Source organism: Syngnathus acus, chromosome 21 (genome assembly GCF_901709675.1).
Source record: "Syngnathus acus chromosome 21, fSynAcu1.2, whole genome shotgun sequence".
NCBI classification, from domain to species: Eukaryota; Metazoa; Chordata; class Actinopteri; order Syngnathiformes; family Syngnathidae; genus Syngnathus; species Syngnathus acus.
In genome coordinates, this window is record NC_051105.1 from 814,211 (window position 1) to 835,133 (window position 20,923).

Here is a 20,923-nt window from a genome sequence, read left to right on the forward strand (position 1 = left end):
TGAGCTGTTCAATGTGCCTTCCAGTCATTCTATTGTGATCATCTGGTGCTCATTCCGACTTATTATTTATTTTAGTTTTTTGTTTTTTTTTAAACTTTTCTGAGGCTTGACTGCCTGAGGCAGAGAAGGAGAAAGGACGACAAACCCTTTTTTTTTTTTTTTTTTTTTTGCCCACACTGGATGCATTTGAGTTTCATCCTTTGAAATAAACATTGCAACTCATTCACTCCGCCTGTTGTTGTTTCAGATGACAAACTGATGACTTTTTATAGTCATATTTTATTTTTAGTAAATGTGACGGGACTTAACAAGTAAAAATAATGGACAATGTACTGCATATTGTCATTTCATACAGTAGCCCCCCCCCCCCCCCCCGCATCCAAAAGTGCCTCATGGTGCAAGAAGACAAGGTTAGACAGCAATGAACTAAAAAGCAAATGAAATTGAGGGGAAAAAAATAACAAGACAAGATGGGCTACATTTGAACAAGATGTGTACCGCGTTAATATGTCATCCATATTTCATAGCCAGCTTGAATGACACGTACTACTGCATCCAAAGCAAATGTAGTCAAAACGATCCCTTCCAGTTTTTACAAAAATATGTCTCTCTTGATTATGCGTCCGAGCTGCAAAGGTTGAACACAACAAAACAATCTAAATGCAAATCCATGTAGAAACAAACCAAAAGAAATGGTGACATCCCAACTGGGCCGGGGAGCGCATTTTGGCACTTGTACAAAAATCGTACAAACGATTTGAAAGAAGACGACAAAAGACATCTTCAGCAGCGGCCGTCAAGCGGGTCCAGAGAGAAGACGGCTCCCTCCAGAGTTAGTCCCATTTTGAACCCCTCCTGGAAAGCACATACACCAGTGTCAAAGAGCGTTTGCACTCCTGCAAATGGATTTGGTGGAAAAAACAAAACACACATTCTCTAATACCTAAATGTGCGTTTAAACCAAAGATGTAGCATGCATCAACTGGAAAAAGAAATGGGGAAAAAAAAGATTCTATTATGTTTTCTTCTTGGGAAAAAAACAATTTGCGTTTTTCTTGAAAATTACATTTCTATGGCATAGAACGGTATATCTATCTGTTCGTAACTTGTAATTATGAGCAGATCTTCCACTGTAAGGATGGATCCAAAAGACCTTCTCAAAGTGCAAGCGTCATGCATCACAAAGAAACAAAAAATCCAACAGATGACACGAAGGCAGAGAGAGAGAAAAGTACAAACCATCTCTGACGCTGCAAGCAGAGGACAAAGAGAACTGTTTCAAAAGTTGTCAAAGTGTCAAGAATGGGGAGGCAAAAAGCTTCAAGCAAACGTCTGTCTCGACACAAAAGCATTCAATGTCGCCACCTGCTGGAGATACTCGGCATAAAAGCAACTCGGGCTTTGGAGGGCGTGGCCGCATATGTGCGTGCGTGCGTGCGTGAAGCCCGGATTGGGCTAGAGTGCTGCCAGCCTCTCGCTCGCTGGGTGTCGCTCAACTCCACTCCGCAATCGGACGTGGTTGGCCGCTTCCCTTCCCTGACGGCGAATCACCAAACGGCAATTGGCAGCAGAGCTTTTAAAAAGGCCCCAATAGGGGTGCTCTCGAGTGACGCCACGTTCACTCTTCTCTTAAATATGCCGCCGATTTGAAAGGTCGCACAAACGTTGGAATGGCGACAACATACTGCATGCTGCACGCATCATTTTGGACGACGTCACAGGAGCGACATTCCAACAATTGGTCATTATGACAAGCCCAATTAGGCTCATTGTGTGCAAATTGTGTGCTCAGGTTGTGCTTTTATACTCAGAAGTTTGATGCCTTGACGATTCTTTTCCTGACCGACAACAAAACATGCTTGAAAAAGTCAAACGTTTTGATGAACGCCAGTGAAAATGTCCTCCTTGTTAGCTGATTATCTCACATGGGCGGAGTGCACCATCCATGTTTGACAATCATTTCAAAGATTGACCATGAAAAATGGCAGCTTGAGTTGGGGTTTCATTTCCGTCTTGTTGTCATTTGTCCCTGCTCGCGCAAAAACGTCTTCTGAAAGATTGACGCTCACCTGCATTTCATCCAGCTTGGACTGAATATCTGGAGGGAAGTCGGCCGAGCCGCAGGTGAAGGGATCGAACGGCTCTGCGCCAAATAGGTCTTTCCCTTCGGACACACACATTCACCAAGTGGGACTCAAACTTTTGCTGGTCGCAAAAAGTGAGGCGCGGGTTGGGCACCTATGTTGGGCGGCGCTGCGGTCGGTGCTGTCGGGCAGCCGTTGCTGGCTCGCGTGGGTCCCGGCGCCGTCCCGGGCGAGAATGGAACCATGTCAAAAATGTCTGTCGACTGCGCTTGCACGGAGACGCTCCCGGCCTGCGGAAAGTGGCGGTCATCGGCGTAAGAGAGACGGACGGACGGACGGACGGACGGACGGACGGCAGGCGCGAGTCAACGAGACAAAAGCGCAAAAAAGAGCGAGCGCGGGCGGGCGGGCGGGAGTTTACGCGAGGTCGCGGGACGCCGCAGCCCTCGGGAGCTTTAGGAGGAAGGACAGCGGCAGGCGGGGGCGTTAGTAGGCCAGCAGACAGGTTGGACTCTGGCGAGCTCATAGGCGTGAGGGTGACAGAGGAGATCTCCAGGCAAGAGTTGATGTCGTTACACCACGAGAGAGAGGAAGGCCGCCGCCGCCGCAGCACGTACGCTTGGTTAGCTTCGTTTACATACAGCGGCTGAGAAGAAAGAGGCCCGACGTGCGCCGCACGTGGTTAGTCGAGAGCTGCGGCGGAGACGATTGAAATGTGCAAATGGTCCTCACTGGGGGCACGGGTGCGATCATCAACTGCTCTTCCAGCTCTTGAAGCTGCTGCTTCATGTCCGAGTTTTCACTTTCCAGTTCTTGAATCTATATGAAAAACACAACATAGATACAAACGGTGCAAGCTGCAGTTAAGTTGGGAAAAAAAAAAGGTCTAATCGTCGGACGTACTCTTTTCTGCAGACTTCCAATCTGCTTCCTGGTTTCCACATCTTTGCCTCCGGACTCCAAGAACTTCTTGTAGGCCAAGTCGAAGGCCTGGCCGATGGTGAGCGTGATCTCTTCCGCCTGCGGCGGGCGATATTCCACTCACGTGACGTGCAGCGGCGACTGGCTCGGCGGGAACGTCGGCCACTTACACACTTTTCGCTGTCAAAGACGTAGCACAGGTGCTTGTTGCACTCGGAGTCCTTGCAAATGAAGGTAAATATCCGTTTGTCTGTTTTGTCGTCCGCGCAGAAGGATATTCTGTGTAACTGACAGTTGTGCTGCACCTCCTGGAAGAACAAAATGGCCGTCAAAGTGCCTTCGGGCTGGCACGGCGCCAAAACGAGACGCTCCACGTCGAAGCGTTTACTTTTGTCTTGGGCTCGAGAATTTTCACGCCATAAATGGAGATCTGCAGCTCCACTTTGGGTGTTTTCTGTCCCTCTGACTTCTTGATGTGTCTCTGAAACTTCAATTTCCGACGTTAGTTGATCGGCCATCACGAGCGACGTGAGTCGGCCGGCCGTTGCCATGGCGCTGGTGACGTTCCCCTTAGCCGCTAATGACAATCATGAAACCAAGCGGCATTCTGGCACTTTTGTTCTTGTGTCATCAAAGACAAGAAAAGCGAACATTTCGTCCAAAGCGAGGTCTGGCTACGTTGGGAGCTGTCTGGAAGACGGACGACGCTAACGTAGGCGCTGCTGCCCACTGTTGATTGATTGATTGGCTCAACTGTGTACACTGTTGGGTTTTTTTTATGTTCTTTTTAAATCACTCTGGGATTTAACTTGGGAATTTGAAAACAGTTTTACGGTAGATAAATGATGTCTTTTATCACCCACCGCGTCGAGTCACTAAATATCATCAACCACGCTTGGAAGGTAAAGTTCAAAGGCACCTTGCCAGTGGCTGCCGGCCGGGCGAGCTAATATTTATCACAGCAACCGTCTGCTCTGAGTTTTTAATCTTCATCTTAGTTTCACCACACTATATATCTATTTTTTTGCTCCTTCTGGCCGTAGTGTGTGGAGTTGCCCGCCCTTTTACCTTGAGCTTTCTCACTGCATCCTTGACAACCTCCGTTCCTTTTGGGGCCTCCACCTCGGTGTTACCAAGGAACTGGAAGAGAATGCAAGTCACGTGACAATCCCGGTGCTTTTCAAATGTAAACGTTCCAGGGCTGCTGTCACAATAGAGCAATTACAAAACCAAAGTGCAAAGTTTTCGATCCCAGAGCGTACAACAATGCTCGAGCCCTGGACACGGAATGTGCGTTAACGAGACTCCAGTAATGTGATTAGACTTGCCCGGGGCGTGATGACTCGTGGCTCTCTGAGTAGAACCCTCCTCTGCTTTTAATTGTAAATCAGTCTTTGAAAACATCTGGCAATTGAATTTGCCCTCGCCTCGCATTGTGCGCGCAGCTCCATCATTCATCAACAGATGGAGCTGTCCAACACCATGGTGCAGCGGGAGCAGAAAACGGAACGCTGGCTTCTTCCAATATCAGGCTTCATAAATGCAGTTGAGAAACGAGCTCGAGCAGACGTCGGCGGCTCACCTCGGTGCTTCAAATGGCTACGAATCATTCCGAGGCTTGCTTTTGTTTGCTGCTTGGCTTGCCAGCTAATGACGCGGCATGAAGCCTGCTCTATATGTGGATTCCTGTCTTGCCTGGCCCATTACACCCGATAAAAGACGCCTTCGTGTCCTAAGCAAATGCTGAATTTCTTATTTTTATTCCCCGCTCCCAGTTTGAGGCCGTAGTATAAAAGCTAATCGGTTTCTCAAGTCTAACGGCAATTAAAAACGAGGAATCGAGCCGCGCTCGAAAATAGCCATCGAATTCAATTGGCCGTCTTGTATACGGGCAGCGGGGAAATGTTTCCGCAAAGACTTTGATCTGCGGGAAGATGTAGGTGCACAAATCAAGACTAACAAATAGAAACAATACAAATACCGGTTGCACACGAATGGCCAGAATCGAAGAGGAGAAGCGTGACGGGCGAGTCCTCTCGGCCATTTTGCGGCGCAAACCGAGACGAGAGGCTCACCCGCCCGGAGGAAAAAACAAACCGTAGCTGTCTCGGCAGCGGATGCAATTAACGCAGCAATGAGAGCAAAGATTTACACCTGGAGAGAGTCCATTCAAAGTAACGATCCACGCAAATGCGGCCATGCCGTTTACGCTTCGTCATTGAAAGCTTTTTAGGGCCTCGTTTTCGGAGGTGAGAAAGGCCATTTGAAAAGGGACGTTTTGCCGTCTCGTGGCCATGCGCAATTGATTTGCTGAGCAAAAACATACCTTGGCGTTGTAGGCGATGTAGTGCTTGGCCAGGGCTTCGGGCATGTGCATCCATGATTTCTCTGAGCACAAAAACACAGCGGTCCACAGTTAATTGTCGACCTTAGTCTCGCTTTCCAGTCAGCAAAGTCACGATTAGTAGCCTCTCAAACAATGACGCGTGCTGTGAGATGTTTTCAAAATGATTATTAGCAGCATTATTATTCTTTTCTTTTTTCAATTGCCTCTGCTAGAGTGGCAAATCCTTCTGATTGCGCTTGGCCCAACAATAGGCAGTCAGGGACTTTTTGTTCCTCATCATTTGGAAACGAAAAAAATGGTTCAGCTATTAAAAGCGACTATGGACCATAATCTCCCGTTCATACGTTGTTGTTTTTTTCTTTCCCATCTGCTTGGCTCCGCACGTTCTCCCTCCTACCATTGCAAGCGTATTTGATTTTGGACAAGCAAGCAAGCAAACGGTTCCGCCGACTCACTTTTGAGATCTAATGGATCAATTGTGCAGCGAGAAGCGCATCATTTATCAGCAAGCGATAAGAGCTCCTTTCTTTTCTAATTCATCCATTAGTGGCTTATCGCCACCTTCTCAAGTGGTTGTGAGCACTTAGGAGGTGAAAACAAATCACGTGTCCCGCCTGGTGCGTGTGCACGCACGGGGCCGCGTTGATGGGAATTAGTCTTCATTTGCGCAGCCTTCATTGTCATTAGGCTGAGCGATGAAGTTTTGCGCTGCGTGGCAATCACAGGCCAAACCTAATCACCATGAAGAAAGAAACTCAGCGTCGAGGTTGAGTGAGCTGGGACAGGCCTCAGAAAGGGTAGCAAAGGTTGCTCAATTCTGCATGACAGACGAGATTGGGTCGATCCGTATCGTGTCGTGCTCATCACTACAGAATGGGTTCTGGAATACGACGGCCCTCGCGCATATTTTGTTTTTGTATATTTTTGCAAATTGATTTCAAAGGTACTGCCGATGAGAATTAGCGTCGTTGTCCCTTTTGAAATCAAGAAACGAAGGATGAAGAAGTCTTGATTTATGATGCAGTGTTCAGTCGGTGACATGCCAACATGCAGTATGCGCCACCGATCACGGAAAAAAGAAAAGAAAAAGAAAGCTACGGGCTTCAGGGACAACTTCTGCCGACGTCAGCAAAGAGAATTGTACTGCGAGGGCACGCTCGTCTAAACACAATGCCTACAAAATGGCAAAAAAAGAAAACATTATTATGATTCCATTTGATATGGTTCGAGAGGGCAGACGTCATTTGAATTTGAAATGCGTAAATCCGCCATTTCCAAGAAGACGATTGGATACGTAGCTCGATATAGTTCCATTTCATTGAATATCCTGCGCATATAGTCCGTTATCTTGGAAGGAATACAGAGGGCAGGAAAAGGCATCCAGATTCACCCAACGCGTGACTGAGCAGGCCTTTAAAAAAAAAAATCTAATAAAACCACGGACAGAAAGGGGAAATAAGGTCGTCGCAAAGGGATTTTGTGTCTTGGTTCCTGTGGACTTCAATTTTAGCCAAAGCCCAAGTCGGCTGTAGCAATCAGGAGAAGAGGGCAGCGGGGACATCCCGAGCTGACAAATGCTCACAGCGGGTAATCTGACTCCATTTTGGATTGCTCATTTGCGCTCATTTGCTCTTTCACTATTGTTCCCGTGCGGGTGCTTTGTTGACTTTGTCTGGTTCCGGATGTCGAGTTTTGTATCGATGATTTTTCTCCCTCAGCTTCTTAAGTTGAGCTCGGCTTTGTCCGTGTCTAACGTTATCTTTCAGTCTGGGTAACGAACGCTTCGGGGAGCTAATTGCGTTCTCGGCCGAGCCGCTGTCAAGGCCGGCGGCACAGCTGTCCGTCACTTCGACATTTTTTCAAGGACCTTTGGCAAACAAAGCACGGATGGAATTATTTACAATGGTAGCCGAGGCGATATCGATCAAATCTGTTGAATAAACACTTCCATTGTTCATCAAAAGAATCACTTGAAACGGGCCAGTAGAAGTCGTCATCTTGGTCAATGTTCAGTTTGAGCCATTTGGACGTTAGCCCCTCCCCCTGCGTGTACTAAACTCATTCCACATGTGAATTGTGGCGCTCATGATAGCTTGGTGCCTGGCGGGCCACCTGGCCCGGTACAATTTGGACAGCAAATCAAATTGCTCCTGCCCTGATGAGTTGCAGCTGAAGAGCAGATGTTTCCCCAAAAGGAACCTCCAAGTTTTCATAGGCGGGGTCACCTCCAAATCGTGTCAACATTCCTTCAGCCCGGATGTTTATTTTCTCTGCAGTGCAGTGCCCCATTTTGTTTGCCTTTTTTTTGTTTGAAATGTTGTTTTTCTTAACCTTTCGTTTGGACTCAATTGGACAGGCTATTTAGATTTATTGATCTAAATGTTTTTATTTAGGCTCACCTTTTTTCCTGTTGAAGGCACGATTCATCGTGGAAAATGTGCGCCGCGCGCGCGGCGGCTCCTCCCCCTCCCCGACGTATTCAGATATTCCACCTGGGAGAGCAGAGGAGAAAGCCATTTAACTCAAAGTAAGCGTCTGGCGAAAATAGGAAAACAACTCCGTCAGCTTTCCAATCTTGCGAGAGAGAGCGCGAGCACATTTATTCCTCAGGGGGCCTTACTGCCTCATATTTAACATCTTCATTTCAAAATATGAGAGGGGATTTTTTTTGTCCTGAAATGCAAAGTAGAAAGTTAGGATGGTTGTTCTTTTTTGTGATCCTAAAACTGAAATGACTTTCAATCACAGAATGGAGTTAATGCAAGACTATTATTCGTGGTTTCATTTTGCTGACAAAATCCTTCAATGTAGTCTCAACTCTGCAAGTCCGCCACAGGCAAGCGCTGGCGTGTCTCCCCATCCAACAACCTTTTTTTCTTTTTGTATGCATTATCCAGAGAGTTAAATAATCTATGTGCATGTAAGAGCAAAATGTCCAGACGTGAGGTTTGGCTGTCAGCCACCACATGTCCCCTCCAATCAATATTCTCGACACTTTTACTGTGGGGAAATATGGCAGGCTGGCCACCAAAGGTAGACAGATTGTTGCAAACAAATGACTTTTGCAATTTCACAACATGCGTTGACTGGCATGTTCAATTTAGCGGGGCTCGCGGCTAATATTGCCTTGATAATAATGATACGTAAAAATAATAAGAATGAAAATTGAAAAATAATCATTTCAAAAATGGTCGGGAAATAGGGAATGCTTCCAAAGCTGAAGCTGCTTCTCTTTTCTTGCATTAAGCAAGCTCCTGAAAGGAAGCCACGCCAATGACGTCAAGTGAGAAGCTTCTCCTGACACCAGGCTGTGAGGTCACTTGGCATGATTGGCGGCTTGCCGCAGTGTTTGGCCTGCTTTAATAGCATCCTGTCTGGTGACGGGGCTGCAGGAGAGCTGACACACACACACATACACACACACACAGTCGCAGACTTGACACAACTCTGCCAACTCCCTCCGCAGTCTCACTATGTTGACCGACTGCAGCAAACCGGCTTGGTTCTCTTCCAGGCCTGAACATCTCGGAACCCTGAGGCTTCATCGCTTGGAGAACATCAATATTGATTGCTCAACACATGGCCACACTCCTCCCCGCCACTTCATCAACAAATCCTAGCACTAATGGAATTCTTTTGTGTTCCTCCGAAATATGCCTCTCGCACAAAACAAAAGGCGCCTCAGATAATCCCTGACGCCTCACTACTTGAGACAGACAATAGCACGCCGCTGGAGTTTGTCAAAAGGCTGACAGAAAAAGGAGAAAGTGGAGATCCAACCGCCTAAGGTGGTGAGAGAAAATCAACAAAGGTCCTTTTAGTCGTCTTTCCTCGCGGTGAGTGAAAATGCTCCGCGCTAACAAAAGAACACGACTTTCTATTGAAGCGGCAACAAATGGCACTGACTCAACCAGTGGCAGGCACAAAGATGGCACCTGACCTCACCTCTCTCTGTCTCTGCTTGCTGGCATTTGGCAAAAGCACGCCAAGATGGAAGCAACTCACGTGCCTCGAGAAGCCAAGCTAAGGCTTTCCAGCTGCCGGCCAGATGCGGAGGACTTTGCAAACTCAACAAGAAACGGACATGCGATACTTCACCTTCGCCTCCCTCTAACCAACCGCCCACTGTTTGTCCGGAATTCTTTGGGAGTGCTAGCGAGAGGGCCTCCGAGATGTATCGTGGCGGACCAGACGTGACCTATAAAAGGCAGCTCGGCAAAGGTTGCAGTCTGACCTTTCCCCAAGTGTGATTCATCATCACGGCAGCGGCCTACAAGGGGAACAGCGTGGAAACATCGGGTTCCGTATCGTTGCAACGATGACAGCTTGATCAGAGCGGCCCCGTTTAGGAACCAACATGGACGCAAACCGAGAATCATGTTTCGCACAGTTGCCAAGTACTTTGCCATGCACATTTCTTGCATGTGTGTGGGCGCGCGCTGAGGTCGGACCTTTGGGTGCGGCCGTGCTTGTGTTGGCACGCCACCCTTTGACTTGTGCATGAGAAAGCCGATGTGGGCTTGGCCCCTTCGCACTTGCCGTGTTATTCCATCTTTGAAACGAACCCCTGGCCGCACATTCCCAAGCTTTCACTGAAAACAAAATGTCTTGTATCGGTCGGGCTACCTCGACTGTCTGACTTGTTGCTAAAGTAAATGTCAAGACGTTTACCGGAAACTTTTGCTGACTCGGCGACTTGGCCACAGCATGCGCACTGCGCTTGAAGGCACGAAAGCGCCACCGGCCAGAGTTGCAGCGCGGCCCGTTTTTCACCCCGCCAATTTGATTGTTGCTTGAAACAAGTCGCAGGCCTTGAACTGACTCATTATGAATTTGTCCCAAACCCATTCAACATCGGTGGTCCGGACACAAAGAGAGACTTTGAATGTTGAAGCTAACGACATGATGTGGCAAAGCCGTCCGTCCCGCGGTCTTCCGTCTCGCAAATGGGCCGGCTGGTGTTTACACAAACGGCGGCTCCAATTATTTGGACTTCTTGCCGGGCTTGCGTGCGTCTTTGTGGGCGAAGATGCGGGATGGCAAAAATGTCGCATCTACTCTCACTGGGAGAAACGGCAACATGTCATCTCTCAAATCAGAAGACGTCACGAAAGGGAACTGAGAGTGACACGCCGAGTCGTCGAATGAACATTGAATGTGGCGTGCGGGATTGTCGGACCTGTGAATGCAAGCAGGATGTGAGAGCAAATCTGAAGAAGGCTTTATTAAAAGCTGTCAAGAGTGTTTAGAAAAGAGGCAGTCAGCCGCAGCCTTGGGCAGTCACCCGCACTTTAGCCAAGCGCTACGATCAATACGCATTTGAGGCTACGTGGAAATGGAGTAAGGAGAAAGGTAGCCAGCTGCCGGCCAACGATATTTTGGGAGCAGGGGAGCATCCCTGTCCTCGAGTCTCTTCGCAGCGGGAGTCCGGAAAAAAAGTCCTCGCATCAGCAGTCAAAGCAACACAAAAGTGCGTTTGGCCGGATGCTAACCGGTGTAGCCGCCAGCAGGTTGGCCGATGGTGGTGAGCTTTGCGCCCCGCTGAGAGAAAATTTCAACCTCAGCGGGCGTTTTCACAACTTGCTTGGACACCTCTCATCGAATCAATTCTCTCCCCTGCGGTTGGCCGGAAACCCGCTGTTGCAAAATGGAAGGTCCGTTTAAAAACGGCAACACTTCTGGTTTGTGCTTTTGGCTGAAATTTCAAGACGATCTCGACTCGACCTCTGAAATCTCGCCCGTCTGTGCAACTTCCCGTGTTGGTGGAGAAGCGTAACATTGAGCAGCTGTTGAGCCGTCAAGGTCGCTTTGGAGCTCCTTTTGAAATTCCACCCAAACATTTTTTCCTCCCACAGCAACACTTTAAAAACGTGAATTTGTCGCTCTCCGACAGAGGCAAAGCAACTCCGGCTGATTGAAGCTTGACGCGACGTCACGATTTACGCTCGCAATCGGCCGGCAATATGAAAGCCCCTTTAATCACTGTGACAATCTCCTTCGTTCTGAACGAGGCTTTCGACGCCACCGTTTATATTTCACTGGGCCGTAATTCAGCGTCTCTGGCTGTCGTGAACAAACGCGCCATAATGAAGGCCCGACAAGCTTTTGTTTGCGCGCATGCAACAAAGTCTTCATCCGTCTCCGGCGTTTCGCACAAGTCCCGTGATGCCTTTCTGGTCTTATTAGTCTATGGTGGAAATGTTGTGTGACAATCTGAGGCAGGTCCTCTGAGGTAGAAATGTCAGTGACAGGCCTATCGCTCTTTCCATTTCAGGCCGGAATAAAAAATACTCCAGCTGATAGCAGGGGGATTGTTGTGGAAAACGCTTCTGCTCCCCCGCCGTTGTCTTTTCCTTCCCGCATTAACAAAGATGGAGTTATCAGATAATAGCTCACCTCCAAAGACATATTTGTAGAGTGAGCTTGAGCTCTTTTTTTTTTTTTTTTTTTACTACGCCGCACTCATCTAAAGGTTCTCCGGAGCGCCGGCTCCTCTCTCGACAGAAGGAGACAAGAAAAATCACTTAGCGCCCGACCTGTAGGAGATGATGGAGCACTGCGGCAAGTGGCCCGCCCTCCTCCCGGACTGCATTAAGCTAATACAGTCTATACGTCGTGATAGCCACTCACGTCGACGAAATGATTTGTCCGGCCGCCGATTTTGAGCTTTTAATGGAGACCCGGTGGGCCGCCTCATTTGCTATTCATGGCTAAATGAGCTGACTTTTGGAGTGAGAAGCCCGCTCCACCTTGGACTAGCTCTCAGGTGGTTGTCATGGGAGACCCGCCTCTGTTTATATTTGGCACAGAGGATGGCGGCTGGATCTTAACAGCGCATACATGTTGAACGCCACTGGCCACGTGTGAGCTGACTTCACTTTGATGGGAATTCATTTTGCCAAAAGTGAGCAAACGCGCTCTTTCTGGAAGCACAAATCCCCTGCTTGGAACTTCTCTTCACAGCTCCCTTCAATGAATGCTTGTCTTTTCTCCTCTCGGTTCTGAGGAGCATTTTCTGTATTTTTATCTCATTTATTTATTTATTGTCCACCATCAAGCAGTCCAGCAGTGCGCTTCACCTTTTTGGGGGCATTCATTTGTCGCCACGCTCATTATGAGCCGTCAAGCCCGATCGTCTGCATCCCGTTTGCTTACTTAATGAGGGAATCAATTTGCTGCCGGGGGAAGTTTTAATTAAACGATGAATCACATCATATTACCGTCGGACGTCTTTCAAGTAACGCTGCTCAACGTGCACGGACGAATGGCGCAGGAGACCGTCACGCTGCTGTGGACTAGTTGAGTTTTGCTCCTTGAATAGAAAGAAAGTTTTGAAAAAAATGAAGCAGTTGTAATCGTCGTGCAGGATCAGTCAAAAATAATTGTGAGAAAGATTTTTTATTCCCATCCTCCCTCTATCCAGACGACCTGTCACGTTTTATAATTGGTTCTAACTACCCGTCATTGACATGAAGTTGGCTAACTTAAGACCGATGTGCTTTAGTGTGAGATGATCCCAAAGCGTCTTGGAGCATCTTTGCTTCCGGCTCGTGCCGGTTGCGATGCGACTCGGCGCAAACACTTCGTGTGGGAAAAGCAATTGCTGCAAAATTGGGTGAATGCCCCCAAAGGCGTAAAAGTGACGTGCCCAGACATTGTCCAGGGAACAAGTGTGTCTCCACGTCCACTAGCTGATCTACTACAAGGCTAAACTGAGCCGATTGTCTTATCCTCTCTTGTGTTTATTTACGCGGTGCGGCTTTTGTGAAAATGAAACTCGCATTTGATTATTTATGGAGCAGCGCGGAAAACATCCTGGCCGGCGGCGTGTGAGATTGTAGAAGCATTACCTTGAGTGGATGGATGCGGTGGGGCGTAGGCGGCCTGCTTTCAGTTAGCCCGCCACAGGGGGAGTCCACATTGGGAATGAGGAAGTGGTTAAGACGGAATCAGCATGAAGCGGAACGGTAGAGGCAAGCGGCGCTTGGAGGTTGCCATTAGGAAAGTGGTCTTGGGGTGTCAAACTTATTTGTGTCGCGGGCCGCATCGTAGTCATAGTTTCCTTCGGAGGGCCATTATGACTGTCGACAGTATAGATGCTATAGATATAGATGCTAATAAAAATTGCTTGGGATTTTTCTCTTTTTTTTTAAAGTGTAATTTTAGTATTGACACATGAAGTCGACGCATAATTGGTCTTCGCGGGCCACATACAATGATGTGGCGGGCCGTATCTGGCCCCGGGTTTGACACCGGCGTTTTAGGCTGTCAATCATTAGTAGCTGCTGTGGCAGCAGCGGCAGGCTACCTCGTCACGCCTGCTAAGTCAATGATTTTCCTCAGGGCCAACTCTTGATGAAAAAGAATGATTAAGCTTCTGTGGCCAAAAGGCATCTTGGTAAAGTGGGCCACAGCAAAGCTTATCAGAGGGACCCAAATGGAAACGGTTGACGTTTTGCTTTCACGTGGACAGTCAAAGAAATGATTGAGCGGAAAAGCGGCCTCATTCGTTCGGCGCGGCGATTGACTCCACGTGTTTGAAAGGAGCGGCCATTGCTCGTTGAGCTGCGTCGTGGTACTCCCTCGCTTCGCGCCGTGTCAATACTCTGCCCGACATTCAACTGGTATTTCGCGTTTGAACCGGAGCCACGGCTTTTAATGGACAACTTGGCGCTCGGAAATGTCAATCTAGTCAGAAGTGGAACGCGAGGGGAGGCCCGCTTTGACTGGCGTTCGTTCAAAGCCGCGCCGACTGAACTCGGGCAGAAGGGACGACGGCGCCTCGGAGCAACTTCAGCGCCAGCGTGGGACACGGGCCAAAACAATCTCAGCGAGGGGGCGATCCTCGGTTGTCGCACTGGTGACAGACAAATGGCCTTGCGAGCCACTGAGCAAGCCAAACACACTTTCGGACTCCCTCGAGTTCATTTCGATGAAGCGGTTCAAGGCGGAGGTCAGGAGCCTTCCACTTCCACAATCAGCTCAAGCTAACCACGAAAAGGCAAACGGATCGACTCTTGGCATTCTTGTACGCAATGTCACGAGTGACACAGGAAAAAAAAGCCCGCTTGAGCTGTGATCTCGGACGGAGCCTCCGGCGGGCAAAGTGATTAGCATCCGTCACTGTCCGCTCCTCCCGGACTGCGGGGGCAAGCTTGACACATGAATCGGGACGGAAATGGCAAAGCCGGGCAGCCCAGGCGGAATGCGAGCCCGGTCGACTGCAACGGTTTTAAAAGGTCAGCGGAAAGAGGAAAAGTATACTTTGGGAAAAGCACGTTTTAGCCTTTGTGGGTGCGTTTGAAAACCGCAGTCCTCGTAGTTCCTGTCGCTGGCACGGATCGGTACCATCGTGTGGGGCAAAATGTCCAAACAATGGCTCCTTTCAATGACGACTACAAGTCTCTCAAAGCAGTCAGTCTGTCAGCAGCCGCAACGGGACTCCTCGAATAACGTGTCGGACAAGGTCGAAAGAGTGATTGACTTTGAAGAGATCTTGTAAAGACAGCCCACGGTGTCAAACGCTGACCCGAATCTCGTGAAAAGCAAGCCAGTCCGCTTGACGTGACTCAAAAGACGACGGACGGGTCTTTTGTAGTAAGCTATCGTTCCCCGTTTGCGATGGCGCGCTTCGGCTGCTCCGCTCCGGGACTCGGTGCAGTCCGTCCTTGACGATAGCCGCCATCATTCAGATGACAAGTTAAGCATTTGCCCCGCAGCTCACAAATATTCATTATCTTGACTTGGGCGGGCGTTTCACTTATTAGCCGCGTTTGTGTGTTGACATAAATCACGATTAGAAACCGTAGACGGGAATCAGCCAGCCTCTAATCTTGCCGTTTTCATTTTCCACAAGGAACAGATGCAAAATGGTCACGGATTAAAAGCTCTTTCATGATTCGACACACGTCAACTGACACGGAAGCTCTTAAGATGGAAAGCTGAAGCCGTCGCGACGGGGCTGCGGGTGACACTGACAAAACGGTGAACATCGACTCCTTCCCACCATGTTATCAGTCACCGCGTGTGATCTTGTTGACGGATGAGGCCTTTGCGTAAACTCGAGAAGAAAGCCTACAACAGGGAACGTGCACGCTAATCTGACAGGAGGGAGGGATTCACCAATATGTCAACAGTAGAAGGCTGCAGCAATGTCCAGAGAAATGGATACAACAACCATATTGCATACAACTATAACGTATATATATATATATATATATATATATATATATATATTATTGTTTGAGGCAGTTCCAGGTGAAAGTGGAGAGATTCAAAGTCTCCTTTCACCAGTAGATCAGAGGCGTCCTGATCACAGCGCCGATGAAATTTGCAAAGTCAACAATAATCAGACGGGACTGAGTGAGGATGGTTCCGTTCCCCCCGTCCCATTTCCAATTTGAAATTGGAGGCATACATCTGTCTGCGCTTTGCTTTGCTTTGCTTTGCTTTGCTCTGCGCCGCTCCTCATCCTCAGCTCTTTGATTGCAGGGAGAGGCTGTCATGGACGAATGGCATTGGCATTCATTTCAATGGACACAAATGATTTGAGATACAAATGCTTTGAGGTACAAGCACGGTGTGTCTGAACAATTAAGCTGCCATCTCAAGGGTCCAGTTTACATAGTGAGCGTAAACAACATCTCCCTGTACGACAACATCCGTCCATCCATTCGTCAGACAGACAGACAGAGAGCCACGAGTGAAGATGCCATCCATCCACAAGCTCTCAGCTGTGAGACTCACGTGCGAAGCGCTCCTCCAGCGCAGCACCGCCACCTCCGACCATGTTGGTGCATGAGACTTGACTATGTCGCGAAATGCCATTCACAATATTATCCAGCTTCTTCCCCAGTGCAATTTGCGTGATCTCATGCTTGTGCAAGCGTAAATGATTGCTTGTCAGTAGGTGGCCTGCGATTGGCCGGCGACCAATCCGGGTCGAGCCCCGTTCCCTCATCAAAAGTCAGCTCGATCCATCTATAGTCTACGATGCATGGGGAAAATGACACGCGCATGATTTACTGAAGCTTTCCCGATTCTACCGAAACATTTGGAGAGTAGAGGGAGAGCAGATTCAACTGCGTTCAAAATATGCACTCGAATCACGAGGCTGTAATTAGATCGTGTACTTCCAAAATAGAGCGAGAAAAGAAAAGAAAGGCTGGAAGGCAGCTCGAGCACCTTTTGCGGACTTGCGCAACAAACTTTCCCCCCGTTCTGCCAAGGCGCTGACCGCTTGAGCTATTCAGCAACAAATGCGCACAAGAAAGAGCGAGCGAGAGAGAGACAGAGCGAGAGAGCGAGAGAGCGACTGCAATAGTCAACTTGCAACTTTTCGCTCGAAGCGAAAGAGACGCGTCTTCACTTACGGTGGACGAGTCCGCGTATCCCCGCGGTAAAGACCCAGCGAGCCTGCCTCTCCGGTCCGGTCTGGTCCGGTCCGGTGTCTCCCGCCCCTGCTCGACGTGCACATCCAACCAACAATGTCACTGCTCACTCTCCTCCTCCTCTTCCTCCTCCTCCTCCTCCTCTTCTTCCTTTCTCTCTCCTCCCTCACGGCTCGTGACGTCACTGAGCGAGCAGCCTCCCTCCAACGATCATCCAGAACATGGGCAAGCATGCCTTTGGGTCACCACCAAAATGGCTTTGCTTGTAATTTGCTTGAAATGAAGTGGCACGTGACACGCCCAAAACGTCTTTCATCACGTAGCATTGCAATCCAGGTACGCAGTGAAGCCATCCATCTGTCCGTCCGTCTGTCTGTCTGTCTGTCTGTCCATCCGTCAATCCACATACGCAAGTGACAGATCGAAGTGGGTCGTTTGAGACGCCTCAGCGGTTGTCAGCGCGCCCTCTTGTGGACGCAATGATTGAAAAGTAGCACTAAAATGCAAACTCTGAGTTTGCCAACTGGGTTGCTAGAACGTGCAAGCCAGGGCGGCGTGCCCATCTACGACCTAATTATTCAAAGAGTCCGATAATCATTTCAAAAATCCACGTGGGAATGCCACGTGAGTGTTCTTCTCTCAAGGAAGCTGGCAGATTGTCAACTGGAATTGCCAAAGCGGCATTATTATCCTGATGACCCCCAACTGACTGGGCAAGTTCACAAAGAATTGTGATGACGTTGCACTTTCAGTATGTTGTGGCATTTTCGGATGGCGGGCTAACCCGCTGCGACGACGTGGTGACAAACGTGTGCGTGGGAGCAAGCAATGTGTGACGGCATAAAACGAGGTCATTGAAACAAGCTGCCAGCTGGAAAACACCGCTTCCCTTTCAGATGGATTCACTTGAGCTGGATGTCATGTTGATTGTCATTTCATAACAAAACGTGTCAAAAGCATCTGTCAGTCTGCAGGTTTCAATTCCCAAACGAGGCGACGAGCAGACGCGACAGCGTGTGTTATGTGGGAAATATATTTTGTGTTTCGTGCTTTGGGGGAATGGCGGGAGGCTGATGTTCTTGCTGAATGTTGTTTCCACGGGGAAAAAAGAGAGACCTAGTTTACATCCACAAGTGTCATAAATGAGCTCAGTTGTTATTTCACTGGTTCAATAAACAGGATCCATTTGGGGCCAGCCAAACATTTGCAAAAAAATCTCCAATGGAGGAAAAAAAGGCCAGCGTGAAGGAACTCGTTTGGGGTCGTTTCCGTGCGGCACGGTGGCGACAACTTTGCTTCTTGGACTGACAGAAAGAGCCTTCCTTCATTGTGCTGCTTCCGTTATATTCCCGATTTGCTGGACAATGACAAGCTTACAAGCGGGTCAAAGCAAAGGCGAGTCTATTTTGAGCTCGCGTCTTTCGAAGCCACGACGGTCGCAGCGGGAGCAAAGCGAGGCAAAGCGAGGCAAAGCTGCGGGCCGCTAATAGCTTGGCCTGGTGAAAAAGACGAGCCCAGTGGGAAGAGAAATTCGTCTCTGACACAAGACCGGGCGAGCCGTGAGTTGCGAAAATTCATCACGTGGCTAACACGAGCCGATGCGAACAATTTGCATTCAAATTTGCATTTCCAATTTGTATCATTAGACAAGTGTGATGAGTGGGCGCTCGTGAGACCAAGGTATTAGAGCCAATCATCAAAGAGGCTTTGTTTGAGGACAACGCCTTTCTTTCACTGGCCTGCATTTTAATCAGCCCAAATGAGCTCAAGCATGACGGCGCGCCCGTCCGCCTCTGCTTTTCAAATGATGTCACTCAGCAGCTTCCGACTGAGGGCCGGGAGGCGGGGCTAACGGTGCATTAATGGCGCAAACTCTCTCCATGGCGTCTTGCTCTCAAATTGCAGGGCAGTGTGAAAATATTGGCCAGGTCATATTTGAAGTCTTCAGCTGGCCAAGAGGCAATGTGCTTTCACATTAGCGAGTGGCGTGTTTTTTCATTTTTGTTTTCAAGCCGGGCCAGCAGATTGTCTCATTAGGAGTAATCGGCGTATCAGACTTCATCAAAAAGGAATTGCTGCTGAAACCTTGAAGGGGAGGGAGGGCGAGGGGAGCCGCTGCCGCCGCCATAATGAAAATCTCCATAATAAAAATCTGATTTGATTTCCTCCCTGTCACTCAGTTTCTGCCGGTCGATGACGCGGCTCAGCCCAAGCGTTTATCACACCTGATATTAAACGGCATTACCACTTTCCGAATAAACGGATTGGTAAACTGTACGAGGCATGCCTTGAGATGTGACTTTCATTTGTTCTGTGGTCACAACTCAAAACATAGCTCACAATCACAGGAAATGAAATTGGCACGTGACAAAAAAGAAATATTTATGTTTTCCCTTGTGTGGGCAGATGGAGGTGAGCCGGTCAAATGCATTGTGTCCAAGCAAGAGTGAAAGCGCCGTTGTCTCTGGAGTGGCAAAATCCTCCAAAGGTTTGCAGTCAAGTGTGAAAGTGTCTTTCGGCCTCCGCTAACTAATCTCAGCATGAAAAAAAAAACTGCACCAGGCTCAGAAGGTCTTGAATATTGCCCGTGTATCAAAATCCTATGATTCATGTGATTTCTCATTATTTTTGCCTTGATCTTTTCTTTCAGGTTGCGTGCACTGTGAGTTTTCTGATTCCAACTATATAGTTCTTTCTCTTTGGCCTCACGCTCGATTTAATGGTGTAGTTGGCACTCGATCTCATCGGCGTCCAAATGCACTTTATTTATTTATTTATTTTTTTATTGAGCAGTCGGGCCTTAGGCTTGTCTCGGGTCCAGACGAGATCGGTCGATAGCTGCTCGCGCTTGTAAGCCGCTGAGAGGACCATGGAAGGATATCTGGATGGAAGTTCTCTTAAGAGACCAGCAAAGGTGATTCTCGACTCCATCTAGCTTCGGTGCGGTGCGGGCGGGCAGGCGGCTGTGACACCAAATGTTGAAGAAAATGAACACAAAGGTTGAAAGAATGCCAACTTGATGAATGTTGGCAGTCCACCAAGCAAATATGTCAATTGACCCGCAAGCAAAAGCAAAAACAAAAGAGCGCCGGGCGCACGCATTCTTCTTTTCGTCCTTTTGGTTGAATGAGCCATTCACCATTTTGGCATGGGCCAGCATTGGGCCCCTCTCGAGCCTCGAGTGGAAAGCGTCGGAGGAAAAACATTCTGAGGCGGCCGTGAGGGCTTGAGCAAATTGAGGCGCATGGTTTCAAAGGCCATGATGATATTTTTTGCTTCTAAACGGTTTCACATCAAACTCTGCAGAAAAGAAAAAGATTTTGCTCTTCAAGTAGCACCATCATTCGTGACCAAGGTTAAGATACAATTGGGTACAAAAAAATGGCGGCTTTTATTATCATCAAATCTAGTTTACATAAAAGTTCAATGAAACTGTAGCGAGATCAACGTCAAACGAATTTGATTGAAAAGTGAAAAACAACTGAACCGTACTTGGACGGTGGTTCTTTCACCTGCCACTAGATGAAGCCAACAACTGAACTGTACTTGGACGGTGGTTCTTTCACCCGCCACTAGAGGGCGCCAACGTAGCACACAGTCAATTACTGCCCCAAGTCCGTCATGGTGACTAAGCCTGACTGAAGTCCATTCTTTTATCCGTCGGTGGGCAGACATTGTTGTTGTATGTTCTTTGGACTACTTTACTGTTTACAGTTTTGATCTGTTTTTCTGCTTGCAGCTTCTCACTGCCTAACTTACCCGTGTTTTGTTTTTGACTTGAATCTTTCAAAAAGATGTCCCTCATATCTTATTCATTGGGCTGTGCTGAGCAGCTGTCTTTATTTATCTCTCTCCGTATTCTATACAAGGCTGATGTGGTGTTTACCTGTAGGCTGAAATGTCCTTCTAAGCAAAGCCAATCAAGGCTGGAATTCCATTCATAGCATTTCTTAGGTAACCGTGCGCTGAAACTGAAAATGAGTCAGAGCACTTTAAGGAGTCTCTCAAGGTCAAAGAGCGCACTGTCAGGTGACCAGATGCAATTTAGCGGACATCTATCGGTTCCCCCGGGCAACTCGGTCAGACATTTGGAGGTGAAAGATGTGAATGCACGTGTTGAGCTCATCCTCGTCGTAATTGGCTGATGCCTGGAGATGCTTAAACCGCTGACCCTTGGTTAT

General features: G+C 48.4%; 1 protein-coding gene across 5 annotated transcripts; it reads right to left on the reverse strand.

The window, feature by feature from the left end:
* Positions 1-259: 259 nt before the first annotated feature.
* On the reverse strand, positions 260-16,879 carry gulp1a (GULP PTB domain containing engulfment adaptor 1a). Of its 5 annotated transcripts, XM_037240348.1 has the most exons (13): positions 16,099-16,318; positions 7,752-7,844; positions 5,332-5,393; positions 4,074-4,145; positions 3,394-3,492; positions 3,176-3,313; positions 2,988-3,104; positions 2,817-2,903; positions 2,506-2,730; positions 2,239-2,374; positions 2,070-2,164; positions 1,240-1,250; positions 260-855 (listed from the first exon to the last, which is right to left on the reverse strand). In XM_037240348.1, exons 1-13 carry the CDS (start codon positions 16,310-16,312, stop codon positions 834-836), a joined length of 1,371 nt encoding a protein of 456 aa, XP_037096243.1. In that variant the 5' UTR covers positions 16,313-16,318; the 3' UTR covers positions 260-833. The 5 variants fall into 5 exon arrangements, with proteins under 5 accessions (XP_037096243.1, XP_037096246.1, XP_037096245.1 ...); XM_037240351.1 differs by lacking the exons at positions 1,240-1,250; positions 16,099-16,318 and adding an exon at positions 16,725-16,879 and having other exon boundaries at positions 5,332-5,395; positions 7,753-7,844; XM_037240350.1 differs by lacking the exons at positions 2,506-2,730; positions 16,099-16,318.
* Between the last annotated feature and the right edge of the window lie 4,044 nt (positions 16,880-20,923).

Coding starts and splice junctions, on each gene's coding strand:
- gulp1a (XM_037240348.1), bottom strand. CDS start 16,312: ATGAGGGAACGGGGCTCGACCCGGATTGGTCGCCGGCCAATCGCAGGC. Junction 5,394..7,751: donor TGCCTTCAACAGGAAAAAAG/GTGAGCCTAAAT, acceptor TTTTGTGCTCAG/AGAAATCATGGATGCACATG. Junction 3,493..4,073: donor ATGCAGTGAGAAAGCTCAAG/GTAAAAGGGCGG, acceptor CGGAAATTGAAG/TTTCAGAGACACATCAAGAA.